Source organism: Archocentrus centrarchus, chromosome 13 (assembly GCF_007364275.1).
Source record: "Archocentrus centrarchus isolate MPI-CPG fArcCen1 chromosome 13, fArcCen1, whole genome shotgun sequence".
Taxonomy (NCBI): domain Eukaryota; kingdom Metazoa; phylum Chordata; class Actinopteri; order Cichliformes; family Cichlidae; genus Archocentrus; species Archocentrus centrarchus.
Window position 1 is genome coordinate 14,477,739 of NC_044358.1, and position 19,945 is coordinate 14,497,683.

General features: G+C 44.9%; 1 protein-coding gene across 2 annotated transcripts; it reads left to right on the forward strand.

Moving 5' to 3' along the window:
• The first annotated feature begins 680 nt into the window (after positions 1–680).
• treh (trehalase (brush-border membrane glycoprotein)) lies at positions 681–8,620 on the forward strand. 2 transcript variants are annotated; one of them, XM_030743595.1, is made up of 16 exons: positions 681–829; positions 1,480–1,580; positions 1,664–1,811; positions 1,900–1,987; positions 2,154–2,254; positions 2,423–2,515; positions 2,706–2,822; positions 3,042–3,164; positions 3,262–3,311; positions 4,082–4,282; positions 4,386–4,603; positions 5,011–5,122; positions 6,727–6,823; positions 6,977–7,089; positions 7,182–7,235; positions 7,499–8,620. In XM_030743595.1, exons 1-12 carry the CDS (start codon positions 690–692, stop codon positions 5,050–5,052), a joined length of 1,422 nt encoding a protein of 473 aa, XP_030599455.1. In that variant the 5' UTR covers positions 681–689; the 3' UTR covers positions 5,053–5,122; positions 6,727–6,823; positions 6,977–7,089; positions 7,182–7,235; positions 7,499–8,620. The 2 variants fall into 2 exon arrangements, with proteins under 2 accessions (XP_030599455.1, XP_030599454.1); XM_030743594.1 differs by lacking the exon at positions 6,727–6,823.
• The last annotated feature ends 11,325 nt before the right edge of the window (positions 8,621–19,945 follow it).

Sequence of the window (19,945 nt, forward strand, 5' to 3'; positions counted from 1 at the left end):
CGACCTTTGAGGTCCAGCGTCTGGCTGCCTTCTGATGGAGGTGGTTTTACTGTCGGTGGCTGTCATGGAGAACCTTAATGACTGAGACAAGAGCATCTTGCCCCAGATTGGGCGTCTAATTGGTAAAATTGTCTCATTCTTTAAGGTCGTTTTAAATTTGTGAGGAGGGTGAATTGGTGCACCTGCTGCCCTGATGCATACGTTCGTCCTCTTGATTGTTGACACATTCATGATGACACAGCTTTTGTGTCCAATTAGGCCGTCCCATCTATCGACCGTCAGGAGACTGAGAGGAGTCCTTTTTAGGATTTCTTTCAGAACGGATGCATCAGTAAAAGTCTGTGGGAGGGGCCTGTGGGTTCTTCAGAAACAGGATATGTAAAGATCCAAAGTTTAGGAAATGGGTACAAAAAGGTTTGGAAAAAGTTGCCCTTTTTTTCTTTTCAAAATGAAGTGTTCAATGGAGTACGCCTTTCATTAGTCTCCAAATTTAAGTGAAATTTTCTTTTTCAGATTTAATTGGCAGATTTTTCAGTGATGCGAGATGTCATGAATATTACTGGATTGGATTAAAAGTTGTGTTCAATAAAGCTCACTGAAATTTATCGTGTCTCACGTGTTTTTATTTAATAAGCTGGGAGACGCTCTTCCAAAGCTAGGGGTCAGAGTGCAGCAGCTGTTCGAGTCTTATGTTACAGACTTTGACCCGGAGGCGGTTGTGTTGCAGTCTTACCTCACAGCTCAACATGTGGAAGTTGGAGGTGTTTTGCTCCTTGTTTTTGGCCCTTTTTGCCAGTGTGCAGGGTGCAGTTCCTCCTCCGTGTGACAGGTACGAGACTTTAAGTGTTGCTTAAACTTTGTGTGTTGGACTGTTTGTTTCCCCTTTAATATGAAAATGCATTACTCATGTCCTGATCAGAAAACTAACCACAGGCACCTTTTTAGACCATCTTTTCATTGAATATTTGATTAAAGTTCTTCAAAAATGTGTCAGATTGCTGCAATGATTGCGGTCATTTTCATGTTTGGTGGTTCGTTCTGTCTTCATCTGGGCGGCGATATCATTGCAGTCATTTGGCAACTTCCTGGTTTGTATTGTAGCGATTCTCTTAGTTAGAGAGCGTGTTGATGTTGTGGGATTTCGGACTGTTCGGGAGGTTCGTGAAGGCAGCATGGAGAGAGAGAAAAGACCGAGAGCTTGCCTGTGTGTGTGTGTTGCTGTTCCGTTGTTGTAGTTGTGGTTGGCGTGGCTGTGGCCTACAGCAGCCGTTTTTCTGCTAATAAAGACGACCTTTGTTGTGAACATCGCCGACTGTGGAAGTGTGTTTACAACGTTACAGTATTTTTATTTTTTGGTAAAAGAACTGAACGCAGCTGCTGGCCTGTTTCACCTTAAAATGTTCTTATATTGATTACTGCTTCTATGCTGGACTTTAACATGAACTGAGTGTATTGCACTAATATGATGACTTATTTCAGTGACATATACTGCACTGGGCCCATCCTGCACCAGGTCCAGGAAGCTAAACTGTTTGATGATGATAAACATTTTGTTGACATGAAGCTGAGGTCAGCTCCTGGTAAGTCTGCCTGTACATGAACTCTTTCTCGAGGCTCCTGCCGTTTTCTCGCCTCCGCTGCCTTCCCCTCTCTCTCCCTGCAGGTGACGTTTTGTCGGCCTTTCGCAACCTTTCCAGCAAATTTCCTAATACGACCGTCCCGCCTGCCCAACTGTACGAGTTCCTCAACGTGAGCTTTGATGAACCGGGGACTGAGTTTGAGTCATGGTCTCCTCCAGACTGGCGTGAGAAGTGAGCTCCAGCTGATTGGTCTGCTCCTCGGTTTGTGCCGTCCTGCTGACTCTGCTGCATTAACGTGACGTTACTGACTTTTTTTCAGGCCTCACTTCCTCGCTGGGATAGTGGACGATAAACTACGTGCGTGGGCAGAGGAGATCCACGGTCTGTGGAAGTCTCTGGGCAGAAAGGTGATGATTGACACACCATCTGATCACCCCTTTCACACACTTTAAACTTTTTCCTGATTTTTTTCAGTTTTTTGGGAGGTTTTAGGAAATACTCAGATTTAGTTTTTCTGTTGCATCCTCATCCCGTGTCTCCTTCAAACATTTTAAATTATGATTTCTCATCCAGATCCGTTCTGGTGTTAAAGATCACCCAGAGCTCTACTCTCAGATCTACACCCCACATCCTGTTGTTGTGCCAGGGGGGCGCTTCAGGGAGCTCTACTATTGGTGAGTGAACAATGAAGCCTTTCAGCGAGCCGTGTGGCAGCTGTGGTAGAAGATCACAAGGTCAGAGAGAGCGGAGATCACAGCCAGTCCCAGGCAGGGGTCTATGCTGATAGCCCACCTACGTGCCATGTGCAGAAAGTGATGTGAGTCTCTGTGTGTGTCCAACAGGGACTCCTACTGGGTCATCAACGGGCTCCTGCTGTCAGAGATGACAGATACAGCCCGTGGAATGATTCAAAACCTCCTCTACCTTGTCAACAGGTGAGCCTTAAAACTTGTTTCATCATTCAGAGCACTTAAAAAAACAAAGGTCCACCTGCAGGAGGTGCACCATGCTCATTTTAATGAGTCATTTAGCAGTCCAAGTTGTGCTCTTTGGAAATGGAGCTCTCGGGGGGATATTCAAGATTTGTGGAATAAAGGATTTCTCCTCCTCCTCACCCTCTCACAGATATGGCTTTGTTCCAAACGGTGGGCGGATTTACTATGAAAGGCGCAGTCAGCCTCCATTCCTCACTCTAATGGTGGAGAGCTACTATCAAGCAACCAAGGATAAAGAGTTCCTCAGGTGATATTTAGCCCCAGCTGACGTCCTGCCAGACACATTATCGTTCTTCAGCTGCCTTCTGCCTCTTTCAGCATATTAAACATCAGCACCTCCAGCCTTCTGTTGTTCCTACCATCCTTAATTAAATTGTGACACCTTAAGTTTTGTGTTTAAGCGTTTTGAGCTCCGTGAGAAGTGATTTTAAAAAGTTCCTCCTGATGTCTCCATCACTCGGTTTAGAGCGGCTTTGCCAGTCCTGGAGGTGGAGTACCGGTTCTGGATGCAGAACCGTTCTGTGGCTCTGGAAGCAAAAGGGAAGGAACACGTACTGAACCGGTATTATGTGGAGGTGGGCTTGCCTCGGTAGGTCTAAAATAAGTCTGTGGTATTAATGACAGTGAGATATTTGGGTAGTGTTGCTGCAGTGCATGTCCTCACACTAACGTGTCTGTCCTTGTAGGCCCGAGTCGTACACAGATGATGTGGAATTAGCCGAGGGGCTCACTGACGGTAATGGCCTCTTAGTGTCTGAGAGATGGCACTACTGTGGTCACTTTATTCCAGCTGAAAGAGGGAAAATGGATAATACTGTATTCCCATAGACTCAAGGATCATCTGTGCAAAACATATTTCCTCTGAAAGTACCTCAGAATAATACGAATGAATATTTAATGTTAAAGCCCGCTCACTGAACAGCTTTACCACACTTTAAAGAGAACCTGTTTGCAGGGAAATACTGGAGCCACTTTTTTATTTAAGACTATTTAAATGATCTCCTCCTCTGAAACTGTTTTTTTAAAATCTATAAATCAGTGGATTCCAAAGTGTGGGCTGCGGCCCATCAGGGGGCCGTGAAGGTACTGCAGAGGGGGAGGGGCACAGTAATGACAGAAATTCAGTTTGAAATTACTCACAAGTACACACAATTACTTATATAAATGTGTTTTTATAAAAAAGTGAATTAGAACTGGTAACAGGAGGTGGTTAGTTTGATGTTCCTCGTTACTCTGACCTATATTTGCTGCTCCTGTCTTTACACATATGACTGAGTAGGATTAGCAATTTATAGCAAACAGGCTGTTTGTTTTTGAATCAAAGTTTCAAGGAAACGCATCATTTTCTTGTATTTTGATGAGTGTGAAGGCTTGTATTAGAAAACAAACGCACGGCTGCATATTTACTGGCCTTCCATTAAAGGATGCATGAATAAGTACCACAGCTTAGATGGTGATTTGTTGTGGCTCTACTAGTGTTTTTTGTTTTTGTTTTTTCCCCCCGAGGCAAGAAAGAGCAGCTGTGGATGGATCTGAAAGCGGGTGCAGAGTCTGGTTGGGACTTTAGTTCCCGCTGGTATGTAGATGATGACGACCACAACAACGGCACCCTCAGAGACACCCGCACCAGTCAGATCCTGCCCGCTGACCTCAACGCTTTGCTGTGCCGCAACGAGAAAACCCTTGCATCATTTCATCGGGTACTCGGTGAGACTTTGACCTCCAAACTAACTTGGGTCTGTGCATGTTTTTTTTTTTTTTTTCACTCCTAACTGCCGTTACATAACGGTGATGTGCTCCTTCCTGACAGGTGATAGTGACTCAGCTGCAGTGTACCAACAGGCTGCGGCACGGAGACTGGAGGCGATAGAGTCTGTGCTTTGGGATGCTGAGAGGGGAGCCTGGTTTGACTACAACCTGGTAACGCACTCCAAAAACTTTGATTTCTACCCCTCCAACCTGGCACCTGTTTGGGCACAGTGTTACTCTGAGCCACCTCAGGCTGAGAAGGCGGTGCAGTATCTGAAGGTCGGTGGATGTTTGTTCAAATGGTCCATCTAAATCAGAAAAGATACATATTTGCCTCAAATTAGTATCTGTTCACATACTGTTAGCAGGTTTTGAAGTATTTGAATTTATCCTGCTAATGTTAATGAGCATGGATGACTGAGATGGAGATTCTTACAAATCTCAGCCAGCTGCCCAACATGTCTGCTCCTCTCTTCTCATGGCCGTTAAATATTTTGCTCGAGAGCTTCTCGACGGTCGCTGAGGGAGAGAAGCACTTTGATTTTTAGCCATGGTCTCTGTTCAGATCCAGCTTCCAGTAGATGTAAAATCCTTTTAGAACTGATGCTCAGCTGCACCAGCAGATGGCACAAACGCACTACACAGCTTCCATCCATGCGTGCTCCTTATTTTTGATACCTGCACAGGGAAGTGGAGCTCTGCAGTTCCCCAACGGAGTTCCAACATAACTGAGAGAGTCTGGGCAGCAGTGGGACTACCCTAATGCATGGCCCCCTCTGCAGCACATGCTCATTGACGGTAGGCACCGTGAACGTCATCTGCCACAGTGATGATTCAGCTCTTAAAAGAGCGTGCTGTTCTATTGTCAGTGCAATTATTTCTAAAAATGAAAAGTGCTAAACACTGTCTGCAGTGTATTTCAATGGTACATTTCCAGGACTGATTATTGATTATCTTTAGCCGAGGAAACCTCATCAGGAGGTCTGCTCAGCAGCTTATCTGGAGCTCTGGATCATAGCGTCCTCGACAGATTTAGGCAGTTTTCAGCAAATTATAATAATGCATTAGTCTTATATAGCACTTTTCTAGACACCCAAAGATGCCTTACAATTTCATGCAATATTCATTCACACCTCAATCACACCTGGTTGTGGTAAGCTACTAATGTAGCCACAGCTGCCCTGGGGCAGTCTGACAGAGGCGTCGCGGCCCCTCTGACCACCACCAAACACACAACATTCACACTTAGGCAATGTGGGTTAAGTGTCTTGCCCAGGGACACAATGGCAGCATGCGCTCAGACGAAGACTCAAACTGGTTGCAAGGTGAGCACCTGCCCACTGCACCACTGCCAGCTCAAAGATTCAGATTGTGTGTGTGTGTGTGTGTGTGTGTGTGTGTGTGTGTGTGTGTGTGTGTGTGTGTGTGTGTGTGTGTGTGTGCGTGCGCGCGCGCGCGCAGTAACTCATTAACACTCAAATATAACCAAATTGTTGAGCACCTGGCAGAGGTGTCCCCTCCAAACGGTCCAATCAGACCCAGAGGATCTGGACCGTGTGAAGCGTGCAAACCGCAGTAAATATGTTATATTTTTGAACCAAAAATCATTGGAGTGGTTATCTGTGCTGTTACATTCAGAGGTCTGAGCCGTCATCAGTTTTACCTCCTCCTTAAAGACATAACCAATAACCTTCCACGCAGCACCGAAGTCAGGCGGTTTAGCCGAGCCGTCCTGACCCGGATCTTTGAATGTTACTTTGGAAAGGCTGAATATGGGAAAACTGACATCTGTTGTTAAAATTACACCTATTTTTTTCCAGAACACTGTCATAATGTTACTAGTATTACTTAGACTGGGAGGAAAAAATGGAGGTGATTTATTTATCTTTTTGTGATGAGTTATTGTGCAGCGGCGTTCCTGGTCTAACCTCCTCGAGAACAAATGAACTGGTAACAGAAGTAATAATGGCCGTATGCAGTTTAACACTTGTGCACTGAGGACTTCAGCTCTGTTTACTAAGTTTGGTTATATTCGAGTGTTAATGAGTTGCTGCGCACACACACACACACACACACACAATCTGAATCTCCCCTGATGATGCTCTCATCAGCTGGCATAGCAACTACCTTCTTGCTGCAGGGGTCTGTTTGCCCTCAGCTCGCTCTTCATCAAGTGAAATGCACGCTCAGCAGCACTGAAATCAGGTGGCTGATGGGACCGGTAGAGACGGCTCTGCTGCTGCATCATAAACATTTCCTCGGTTTGTCTGCTCCCCTTAATTGTTGGCGTTACTATTGATTTGCTTCACTGTATTAAACGAAGCTCTGAATAACCAAAGAAGGCCAGCAGTTTAAAAGTGACAGTTTAGATGAATAAAATATTACTTTTTCCTTATTGCTAGTAAAAGATTTCCCAGCTGAGATGCCTATTAGCACACACAGATGCTCAAAGAATGCTTCTAAAACTAGGATCCCACATGAGAAAAGGCTCATTCAGAGGTGAGGCCTAATTGAATATGTTTACTTCCAAAATATTAGTGCTCATATGAATGTAGCCATTGTTTAAATCGGTGTGCAACATAAAGGTGAAACAACACAACTGTTTGTGCTTTAAGCCGTTCTGACTGTTTTAAAATCCTGTTGTACTTCCAGGTTTATCCAGGCTTCCTTCAGAAGATGCTAAAAAACTCTCCTTCGATTTGGCCCAGCGCTGGATCAAGACAAACTGGCTGGCATACATTAAGTATGAAGCCATGTTTGAAAAGGTGAGTTTTTGAAGGCTTCAGCACTTCGGCGCTCATGCTGCAGCGTGATAACACGGCTGGCTCAGAATGTGCAATTTTCTTCCTCCTGACAGTACGATGTGAACGGAGATGGGAAACCTGGAGCTGGAGGAGAATATGAAGTTCAGGTATTTGCTTTCATGTGTTGACAGTGTAAAACTAATGTGCTTACAGTCACACAAGTCTTTCTAATTTCATGCAAAGCCCTGGAAATTCCTCTTTCCTCCTCTTTAACTTGAACACATTTGCATGCTCCCGTGCACGCGCTCTCGCTCCTCCTCTGGTCTTTGTAACATTGTTTGGACAGAAAATTGTTGAGAAAAGCAGCTGTTGCATTTCTTGTCTTTTGCTGCTTTAGTGAGAATCTAAAGCTCTGCTCTGCTGTCTGCAGCTGGGCTTCGGTTGGACCAACGGCGTGGCGCTGCAGCTTCTGCACCAATATGGGGCGACTCTGACCTCAGGAGGGAGATGTGTCTGTTCTGGCCTCCTGCTGCCGCTGGTCGTAGTTAGCATCATGCTTCAGCGAGTCGGAGGTGTCGGCGCCTGAGTGAAGGTTGGATTTGATTGGTCCTGCTTTCACACCTGCAGCTGACCGACTTTAAACAAACACAGACTGACAGAATTAAGACTTCAGCGTTCACGCTGCATCTTCTATGATCCTGATAACTTGTAGAGGGAAGAGGGCAGAATTTATTGTAACTAAGGATTACACTGATGAATATTTTAGTTGGAAGTGCTGCATGGTGTTATCAGAAGGCACAGATCATTTAGGCATGCCTGGCCTCTCTCCAGCGATGCAGGCTGCTGCTCAGATTACAACATTAACTCGTCCTAAATATTGAACTGACATTACAAACAGCTTTTCACCTAATTCACTTATAAATTCACTTATAAACTTTATTGCCGTGCTGCAGCTCAGCTCCCACGGAGCCCCTTTATCTGCATGCAAACTCAAGTTGGAATGGAAATGAGTCCATGTGAGAAATCAGATGTGGTCTGACTGCATTAAATATTTTTAAGCCATAAAGCTGCTTTAATTCATTTTTCAATGAATGTTAGATGACATTTTTAATATATCAAATTATTAAACAAGGGGGGAAAAACAATGTTACAGTCTGAGGACTAGAACTTCTATAATTTTAATAAAGTGTGGGGGAATTAATTTTCCAGCTGTGCGTCAGAAGCATAACTGAATGTTAGAATGACCTTTGCCCCTTTTAAAAATATGCGCAGTAAACGTGTGAACGCTGCAAAGTGTTTGGAACGAAGAGAGACGTCAGAACAGGAAGAAGTGGATGTGAATTGTTCTCAGTGTGTAAATGATATTTAAAGCCATCATGGGAGCAGCAGAATCAGCCGCTAACAATGAGATATTATTATAGAGCTAATTAAGCATCGCTGCAGAAAAACCAACAGTATCTTGTTTCTTTATATGACAATCTGAAAGAATGTAACTGTTTTCTCCTTTCTGAATGAACTGCTACAGTTAAAGCATTAAAATCATTTAGTTTGACATTGTGGGTTTAGATTAAATTTGTGCAATATTAGAAAAAGTCTTAAAGTGTGTGAAGGCATCATAAACTGCTGAATATGACTAAAAGAAACTGAATAATTTCAGGGGAAACAAAGAAAAATCAACATTTTTTTGCACCAAGGAAGCCGCTCTGTTTTTGCCAGGACTGCCTGCATCTGTGGTGACATCCTGGTCAAGCATGAAATTAAGTCTATATAGATATTCAAATGGTTGTCAAAAAAGTAATGAGAAATTTGCCTTTTTAAAGAAGGAATGGAGTCGTCCTCTGCTGTGAAGATGTGAGGCCTACGCAGGGATTTCACTGCATCCCTCTTTAGCACGACTGAACACAACAGATTGACTGCAATTTAAAAAGGCAGAAGGCCAATAGGTGCAGCAGCCCGTGCAACCCCAAAGATCACACTGTAGTAATGTCCTATTGTGGGTCTCAATCTACAAGGCATATAGCTGGCAGGTCTTTAAACTCTTGTGCATAACTGAGACACCCATACAGCGGCAGCCGTGTGTATTGTGCCGTGTTGGGAGCTGTTTAAGCAGCGGGCGGCAGTCATTGTGTTTCCAGCGCTCGCTGACAGCAGTAACTCGAGTAGAACCTGCTCGATTTGATCGCTCCCACATCGTCGTGCTGTTTTAGCACAGATGGGTCGTGCACGGTTAATGAGATCGAGCCGCAAAGTGTGAAAGAAGCCGTCCGGCGGTTAAGCGGCAGAGAGGTGACAGCGCAGCGTGTTTGTGTTTAAGTACCTCAGGTCATTATTTTAAGAGCATTCGATGGGCGGAGCCTGAGATGTGAAGCGGCGGTGACGAAGGTCAGCAGAGGTCCAGTGACAAACGCCGCTGCAGACTAACTGGTTTAAAAAGTTCACATTTTTGAATCGGTCTGATTTTTGTGACGTTTTCACCTGAAGATGCACTCAGAGCGACGTGGTGGAATTCAGGATCTGTTAAAATTCCACGTGTAATCCCATTAATCTTCTCTGCTGTGTGCACCTCTGGCCTTGGGTATGTTAATAGTACCGGTGGCACAGAGGCGGCTCCTGATTTCCATAATAGGAATAAGATGCAGGATGATATGCAGAAATGTGTGAAATCTTATCAAATGGCAGTGGGGGGGCAGACAATAGAAGTAGATGTGTCTGTGGCTTTGAATGGAAGCCTGTGCTGCAGCACTGCCTCCTGGCTCAGCTTTCACCGGCCTCTACAGCACACATCACAGCCTGCACTGAGTCCTCATGGTGCCACTCTGAGCACTGCCAGCATAATCCCCACCCTACCTACTTACATCCCTGCAATCTGTGAAGACCCACAGTGGAGCTGTGCAGGGAGGGGGGCTGGCTGCCGTCTGATGGCCAATCAAAGAGCCAGATGTGATTCCTTGGCCGCCACCGACTCCCCATCAAGACCCGCAGATCAGTCGCTCATTTTGGGATCGTGCCTGTGTAATATTTCTTTAATTATGGCTGCGGCCTCCACAAACTGGCTTTGTCTCCAGCTTAGCCGTGAACCTGTTTGTAGATGAAGTCGGCTCCTTGACCTCGAAATTGGAAGGATTGGCTAACGTGGAGGCATTATACCGATAGAGGAGGGACAGCTTAGTAATATTGATCCTGCACTGTCCAGCGCTATCGGACGTTTTATAATCAATAATTCCTGAGGAATCGTTCCTATAGAATTTCTCCTGCTCGAGGAGTGAGAGTTTAATGTCTCAGCTGATCTGCAACCTTGAACAAGAAATCGAGGAAGCTTTCAGAAACGTGAAAGGTCGGCCTTCCTCCTGAATTCCATAAACTTTATTGTGAGGCTCTGACGCGTGTTTTCATTTCATTTTTTTTTCTCCTGCAGCTTTGGATTTATTCTGGTTTGCTCACATTTAGCATCTACATCCCTTTGGCTGCATCTACAACTGCAGCATCTGAAGTTAAAGGCCACGAAAAGTTAGTTTCAGAGTGTCGGTTAAATATTCAGAACTAAATGTGCAACAACTTATTTATATAAAACACTCAAATGTTCAGCTATCTGTTGGGTATTGTGTGGGTGTGGTTAGAAGTTACTCAGCAAGCAAACAGCTCCACATCTGTCACTGCAGGCTGATCCAGATGCAGCTGAGGCGATGGGCGAACAGGAACTGAGCTCCACACGTTTAAGGAGGAAATGCTAAAATATCATCCTGCATCAATCTTCTGAATTTGGAAATTTTGGTTGTGCACAAACACATTTTTGATAAATTCCTGGAAGGATTCAACAAACTTGAAGCTCTGCTTCTTTTTAGCTTCCACACGTCAGCGGGATAAATGCATTTCTTTTCCATGTGATGCCCCCCCCTGCCTCGTCCAAAACACTCAGGACCTTTGTCCCAGCGTGCCACTGTGAGGTAGCAGAGCTCTTTGCCTTGTTTACTCAGCTATGCCCTTTGATTCTGGGAGGCACGCGATCAATATGGAGCCCACAAAAGCCTCGTGGTATCTGCAGTGTAGCAAAGTGTCCTTACTGGGAACTTTACATGGTAAAATAATAAAACCCCTAATCCCACACTCCATAAGCATAGAGAGTCTTTTTCCATCGGGCCCTTTTTTCCATCACCAGCTGAGTGAGGTGTCAGTATGATTACTGGCTCAGATCAATACTCTGCTGCTGCTGAGGACTTGAATTGTTCGATTTGGACTGCACCCTCTTCGCTCTGAGAGGGAGACGGTGTTGTTTTGATGGAGTTGCGAGTGATCGTGCATTTTGCACATGTTGAGGGTGTGAGGTCATCACAGTTCTGCTTCCACCCAGAGATGAAAGCAGTGTTGTGCTAACTTGGGCTGCGCGACGACACGGGCTGAGCTCACAGTGGGTTCGACGGCATGGCAGCTCCAACGTGGGATGCAAACAAGTCAGTCAAACAGCCAAGCAGGGGGGCCATGCCTGGGGGGGTGGGGGGAGCCAGAATCAGGAGGGAATGGAAATCAAGGGAGTGAAAGAGAACACACGAGGAGCTCTGCTTATTACAGCTGCACAGATGGTGCAGCAGATGAGATGGGAGGGATGGATGGATAGATGAGGAATGAGAGTAAGACGGGAAAGAGAGAAATGGCAGCAAAGCACGTGCTTGACAGTGTACATAAGGAGCTCCCAATTGGAGAAGTTCCAAAGGAAATACTTAAATATTTATTGTGCTGTGGCCAGTTGGAAACTTTCTTTCTACCTCCAATTCGTCAGCAAGAAAAATGGCAGAGGAAACGCCTGTGAATTATTAATTCCATTGCAGAGAAGCGCAGCACTAAAGGTAGAAGGTACAGAGCGGCACACGACGCAACGTCCTGAGGGGGGGGGAAACCGCCAGGTCTCAAAACTCCACGGACGAGGAAGGGTCGAAGCAGTGAGGACGCACGGGCAGAGCAGGAAGAGGAAAAGGAAGTTAAATGATTGGGAGCAGGATTTAGTGGAGCCCGTGAGTCTGCAACTGCAGAGGAGAAATATTTGAATAGCCCAGATTTTGTGCTTTGCAAGCTATTATTTCACACAGTCAATATTCATTGTGTGTCGACCGGAGAGAAATGCAGAAGTAAAAAGAGCAGAAAGACACTTCCCACCCATTCAAACTTAGAGCCAGCTCAGTTTGTGTATCACTGGCATCATTTAGGATCTGCTTCAATCAGGAAAGAGAAGCTGCTTTTACTGCAGCCGTCAGTGTTCAGTATGCTGTCCTGTAATCGGTGAATGCACACAGTTCATGATCTCAGCTCAGCACGTCGCCTTCAGCAGACACATGTTCACTGCACATATCTGTATGCAGCACTTAAAAGCATGCATAAATTCACAGTAGATGCTCTGCTGCAAGTAAATACACTGTTCCAAACACGCCTGTGGCAACATTAGGACAGAAAATCCTACATGTATAGTTCAAGTACATGTTCTGCCTATTGACAGTCCTCCATAAAAAATGTTCAATTACTATTAAACCCTGATGGGTGTCAAGTTGCCTGTTATTAGTTATCATACAATTTAATGATTAAATAATAGAAGTGAAACGCAACTACAGTTTATGATAAATTGGCACCAAAATGATGAATTAAAGGACGTTGTTCCTTCATGAGACTCGCAGGTCCTGGGAAATCTCACACACTAGTGCACATTTCATAAAGTCACCACATGAAGGAGTTTATCAATAAACTTTGAACATCTGGGTCATGAGACATGACAGTCCCGCTCTCTCCACCCTCTGTCTTTTAAGGAAATAACATTAATGCATGTCTTTTAAACGAGCATTTATGAGCTGCTGCTAGAGCTCACCTGGCCGAGCAGGTGGGCTAAAGGTCACCGCAGGAGTCTCTTCCCTAGATCAAGTTAATAAGTATTAAACACGCAGCATCAGACACAGTTTAAAGATAAGATTTGGGGCTTAATCAGTGCATTGTTATTCCAGCTGAACGGAGTCTGCAGTGATTTAATCTGAATCCTTTCAGGACTTTGAACTGATCCTTAATAAATAAAGTTACCAGAATAATGAAGACTGAAAAATGCTGAAAATACAGTTTAAGCTTCAGCCTGAAAATGACATCAGATTGAAACAAATTCATCTGAAAGCTTTCTGATGATTAAATATGCATTAAGATAATGAATGTAATTTCCCCATTGTGGGATCAATAATCAATCAATCAATCACAGAATCTGGACCTGGAGACTGTGAAATGGGTTCTGCAAGTTCTGCAGAGTTCTGTGATCTTAACTCATGGCTGCAATAAGTTCTCTAATCTGGGGCTTCATCGGTAATAAAAATAACCATTAATTCACTCTCCAATGAATTTATGTTGGGTGAAGGAGCCTCTTCGTCATCATCATCTACCAAAAACTGAAAAATGCCCCAAAGCTACAGTCGGGGGTGCACCAGCATCACTCTAAGAAACATAACCGTTTCTAGTCTGGTGTAGTGAGCCTTTAATGACACAGCAGTGGATAAAGACAGCAGGAAGGATGGAAACAGGAAAAAAATGAGTGTCGGAACAAATTGAGAAACTCAGCGTGTGCAGCAGCGAGTATTTTGTCACTGAGAAGTCAAATATGCAAATGTCAGTTTTAGGTTCCTGTGTTTTTCTAAGTGAAGCTGAAACGTTCTGAAAGGATGAAACTTGCACCAAAGTTGAATTTGGATCATTCAGGAAGTTTAGTCACACTGAAGGAACACTGACTGTAGGACATGCAGCTTCCACCCGGAGGTGAAAGCGGTCTTGTGCTGGGTGAGCCTGTTGCAGGAATCCAGGGATGACCCTCTGGTGGCCGAGGCCGATCCTCGGGGTGGTGGTGGTGGCCGTCTTCGGGGAGGGCTGCACAGACCCAGAGCAGGAGTTCCTGAGAGGCATGCTGAGCGGCTCCTGCAGCTCAATTCCACTTTGGCTCATTATGAACACAGGAGGTGGTGGATGTGAGCCACATTACTGCAGCATAGATCCGACAGAGGGAAAAATCCGAGCTGGTCGACAGCAGGTTCGACACAATCTCATTGGCTGAGAGTAAATAGCAGGAACAGCAAACAGCATCAGTTTTTATATATGAACATGCAGAACAAAAGCGGTCGTTCTGATTTAGTCTGAGTTCCCACCGTCTGATTTTATGATTCAACACATTTAGAATATACCTGTGTGCACGTACAGGGGAGTGCACTTCCTTTGCACATGCCCCATTCTGTGTCTCAGGCTTATACCGGTTACCTCTCCCCATCGAGTTAATCAGTATTCAGCTGCTACTTTGTTGCTATTGTACCTGTTTATGAACAAACCAGATATCTGTGGTCAAGTGCAGGCTGTGATTAACATGCACACGCCGGCAAATTCTGTATTTGATGATGAAGCTAATTCATTCTCTCTGCATAAACAGAACAAAGGATGCGCTTTCTGCCACTCTTTCATATCCCTCATTAGGAATGCACAACATCTGAATATTCACGAAGGTCAGGTCAGAACCATATTTGTCCACTGGGGACCTGTTACGTCCCATTGGAAAGGAATAATAAAAAGAAAGCAATTTCCTCTTTTGTCAAAGCTGTGTGAACCATGTAATCAGCAAATCCTTCCAGAACAGCCTTCAGGAGGGGAAGAAAAGCCGATTTCATTTTAAGGAAATATTGGAGCTTCACAGCTTTTATTGTGTTTGACTGCCATCTATTCTGAATGGGGAAAATTTGCCGGGTCTTATGATATATTGTATCCCAGCGTGCTATTCACTGCTGCATCTTAGTGATTTTTTTTTTTTTTTTCTTGGCCAAAAGGAAACAGCCTTTGGTTCATTTCATCTACTTTAATATCTGATATCAGGACGCAGACTAAAAAAAGAAGCAATTTTCTTATCAGGCGTCATCTTGTCAATTATGAGAGTCAGCAGAAAGGTGGTGAGTGAAAATGACTTTTAATAATTAACAGCATGTGATGAGAGAGATTCTGTATCAGCGTCCTCTTCGGGTGTGGGCCTCTGTGGAAACCCAGGTGCTGCTCGAGCAGATGGGCTCGGGATGCAATGATAACGTATTCCCCGAGCGTCGGCTGTGCCTTTGAAAAATGCCGGTGCTGGGAGAAGATGGCCTTATGCCGTTTGAAAGGCGAGCCGCAGGAGGGTGGGGGGGCAGATGCTCTGATATTCCAGCAGGAGTGTAGCCGCGGGGCCTCACGGTGGTTCTCTGCCCAGCGGGGGGGAAGCTCGTTTGAGTCAAGCCCACGCTGCTCAGCGGGAGAAGCCGGGAAAATGGCAGGCGGTGAGCAGCGGCGCGCTTCTCGGGTCACGTTGCTGAATTTACCAACGAGGGCAAGAAGGAAGAGGCGATCACACCGCCTGTGCTACATAATTCACGGTGTCAGGGGGGCTGTGTGCTGCTCAGCGCCTTCAAATGTGCAATAAAGCAAATGGTTTCTGGCTTCTGACCCTTCAGCACAACAACAGAGTCATTAGGTTCATTAGAGGCCGGTTAGAGCCGAGGAGACAGGAAGACGAGACGTGGAATCTCAAGCCTATTAATTAGTTTACCGGCGCTGATGCTGTGAATCTCTAATTGCTTAACAAAGTAAAATTCCCGGTGGAACTGATATTCCCAGGGCACAGAAGGCCAACCTGGGAAAAACGCCCATCCAGAGTGAGCTTTTCCTCATAATTACACAGTTCAAAGTCTCCTTTCTTGTAATAGTTTCGCAGTATTGGTCTCAGTTCATCTCTTTGGCTCTTTTGAAGTATCAGGTTAAATTTCCATTATGTTGGAGTAAATGAGGCAGGATGTGAGAAGTGAGAGAAAAATGTTAAACTGTGTCTCTGACTAGCATCAGATCAGCAGATTTAATCCACCGAAGGAGTTTCAGAATCAGCTGTCACTCATCAGACGGAAACTGATGGTGGTTTCCTACAGACAGGATGTGATGTGAGGACCTCAGAGGTGGGCTGTTGGGGGGGGTGCCAATACCAGAATATCAGCTACAGAAAAGCTGCTGCAGTCAGGACACTTTTTAAGCTGCTCACTCAACGCACACTGGGGCGTCTGCATTGTGTTGCTTCTGGTTGTGTTTGGCTTATATTAGAAACAAGCTGCTGTTTGTTGGTATGAGAGTGATGCGTGTGTGCGTTCACCTCCAGTGCTGAAACATGAAGGGGTGAGAGCTGTGCTCATACAGGTGGTTGTAGCTGCTGTAGGTTGATGATAATCATTTCCATCAAACGATGTGGCATCCTTTGATTCCTGACGCATCACCCAGTCCATATCTGTGTAGATATGCAGCATCATTGTTTCCTGTTGAGATCTGATGTGTTTTCAAAGTGTTCCTTTAATTTTTGGAGCTGTGTGTAAAGAAATGAGGGGAAGCTCCAGACTTTGACACAGTGTTGAAACCACAGGTGAATTATGAGCATCACGTTGCTGTACCCACATGACAAATATTGTGCTTTCACTGCAGCGCACACTCTCACCTTCGCTGTCATGCTGCCCAAACAAATCTCCATAAAGCCAAATAAGGAAAAAAAGCAAACACGGGTAAGTTCAGCATGTTTTTCTGTTCCTGTTTTCCCAAATCTGAGCGTGAGGCTTGTTTCCACGTTTCAGCGCCAACACCGGTCCTTAAACACCGAAGAGCAGGAAGTAAAGTTTAGGTGCTCGAGGCGCCCACAGACCTGTCAGTAAGAGTTTGGAAACGAGACTCAGCAATGAACGGAGTCCAATCCTGAACTATCAGAAATGTTAACAGGAGCTGAAGTTGTTTCTTGCTTCCAGCTATTTTCATTAAACCGCAGCTTCACAGGATCCATAAACAAAGAGAATCGCTCAGGAACTCGAACCCACAACCACCCGAACCTGGGGCGGTGGAGTTAGTAAAGTTCATTATACGCAGTGATTAGTGCATCATTATAGTGCACAGATGACCCCCCCCCCTCCCTGAGCCTGGTTCTACTGCAGGTTTCTTCCTGTTAAAGGGAGTTTTTCCTTCCCACTGTCACCAAGTGCTGCTCACAGGGGGTCGTTGTGACTGTTGGGTTGTCTCTGTATTATTGTAGGATCTTTATCTACAATATAAAACACCTTGAGGTGACGGTTTGTTGTGATTTGACGCTATATAAATAAACAGCCTGCTATAACAACCTTGTTACTATTCAAGCTAAATTGGCTAAATCAGCACTACAGTTTAAATGAATGTATTGCCAAAGCACCAGAATATGAAACATACAATGAATAACTGAACTTGGTAAATATTTGTACGCAGTATTTAGATGCTTCATGCGTGTTTAATGATGTGATTTTGGTGAAGAACACAGATTTGTGCTGATAAATGACTTCAGGTTTCTCTGTGTTGTCAGACTTGAGGTGTTTTCCCCCCTCTTAAATATACATGACACCTGTGGGCTGCTCAGAGGTCCGTGTCACCCGAATGACTAAAGCCGGTTCTTAACAGCCGCTGGCGGTACACCGTCAGCTCATACATCATTAAAGCCAAACATGACCTGCATCAAAGAACACGGTTATTGACGAGGTGAACCTGGCAGATATTGTGCCCGTGCTTGTTTCTAACAGGGATTTAGGGCTTGGATGATCTCTCATACTGAAGGTCAATGGCGACCGAAGGCAAAACATTCCCCCCCCAAACCATCTGCAACCGATTCTAAATCCTGCTCGGGTGGGCAGAGCGCTCGGTTCAAGGTGAGAGGCAGGCCATTACAATTACACCCATTTGGTTTCCAGGAGCAGATCGAGGCGTCTCCGTATTGTTCCTCTCTGGCCTCGCCGAATTGCGAAGAGGCCTTGGATGCAGTTACTGAGTTTATCACTCTTAATGAGAGACTCTGCAGTAGGCCACACTCCATTACACATGGGCCAGATGATAAATTACATCGCCTTCCATGACTCCCTGACCCCAAGGGATGTTTAATTAATCAGCGGCTGGACACGGCCACCATTAGTCGAAGGAACAGCGGCCAGGGCTGCCCTGGACACTTTCTCACTCCCACACATCATTATTTGGCCATCTTTTCAGCTTCCTCACCTTGAAGCCAGGTGTGAATGTACAGAATCTGAAGCGGGAGAGAAAGGGAGGGACGCAGCCTCACGGGGGTTCATACCAAGACTAACTGCTCTCTGAATGTGAAACAAGCTCAGCTTTTAATCAGGTTAGAATATGAATAGGTGAGTGTCACAGATTAGCGGGGGGGTGCACAGAGAGTGTTGCTGCACAGGTAGCACAGCTGCTCCCTGAGCGGGATCTCGGGAGCCCCGGGAGGGATCCTGGAGGGGGAATCCAGGAGGTTTCTGGCTAAATTAGAAATTAAATTCGATTCACTGGAAATCATCACAATTAGAGCAAAAATGTATTAGATTTTTCTAATGTGGCTTCATTATCATGCCTGTTATTTCCCCATTAATGATGACAGTAATTTAGGAACAACAATCTTTCGCACATGTAGCCACAAGTGAGCAAACACCTGTGAAAACACGAGAAATTTCTTTACTGCATCTGATTCTCCAAGCATATTTTCATCTTCACCCATTATTTTCATTAATGCAGAAGGTGAAAAATTAAAGGGAAAAAAATCCCAGACTTGCAAATCATATCTATGCAAATATGATGCTTTGGCCTTTAAAGGAACCATAACCCAATTAAACACCTGCAGTTTGGACAGATGTGAGAGTTCTGCATCAGAATAAGTCTCGGGTACATTTCAGGTGCTGGTGGCATCTTTCTTACCTGCCTGTCATTTGTTTTCATTGTTTTAAACCCTCCGACAGGCTGGCGACCTGTACAGGTGTACCCCACCTCTTGCCCTATGACAGCTGACCCCGTGACCCTGAAAAGGACAAACGGAAGAAAATGTTTGTCTTAAAGGTGTCAGAAAACGTTAAGTCACTAGTTTCCAAACTGTTGAGTTGGCTCGTTTTGTCGGACCGGCAGTCAAAAGACTTTCAGTCTAAAGAAAGAAATTTAAAATTGGTTTGTTAGACTTCAGGTGGATGACTGATCATTTAATCAGCTGCTCATTTCAGCACAATGCTGCTCGATTCTCCTGCAGTTCAGGACAAAAGAGCCTTTGAGAGACAATTACAAAATGTTCCTTTTCATTTATTTTGCAAATTTCCTCTTATTAGAAAAGTTTTCTGGCTAAAGTGCTGAAATGTTAGAGCAAATTTTAAAGTTCGTAACCATGTGGAAACTTTCAGCTCCAGATTTTATAAACTGTTACAGGAACGACTGTTTTTGATCAATACTTTAATTTATATGTACGGAAACAACACAATGAAGACTTTTGAAAGAATACTTTAAGTAGAAAATATAGCTTGATTGTACCTTTTCCTAACACATTGGGTACATCTTGCTAGCACCTGGTCGGACTCCCTTTTGCCTTCTGAGCTTTGGTCCATGTTGACACGCTGGTGTCACAAAGTTGCAGACTTGACGGCCGCACATCCGCAATACGACTCTCCCATCCCAAAGGTGCTTTATTAGATTGTATTCTGAGCGCAGTGAACCCATCATCATGTTCAAGAAACCAGTTTGAGATGATGTGGTACATTCTCCTTCTGGAAGCAGCCATCAGAAAATGGGTACACTGTGGTCATAAAAGGATGGACACGGTCAGCAGCTACACTCAGGTCGGCTGTGCAGGTCGTAGCCTCGGTTTCTTGTTCTTAGCTGACAGGAGCGGCAGCCGGTGTGGTCTTCTGCTGCTGCAGTATGTTGACTGTTCAGAGATGCTCTTCTGCATACCTCTGCTGAACCAGTGCCTTCCTATCAGCTCGAAGCAGTCTGCCCATTCTGCTCTGATATGACCTCAAGAAACAATGAAAACTTAAATCTGAACACCGTC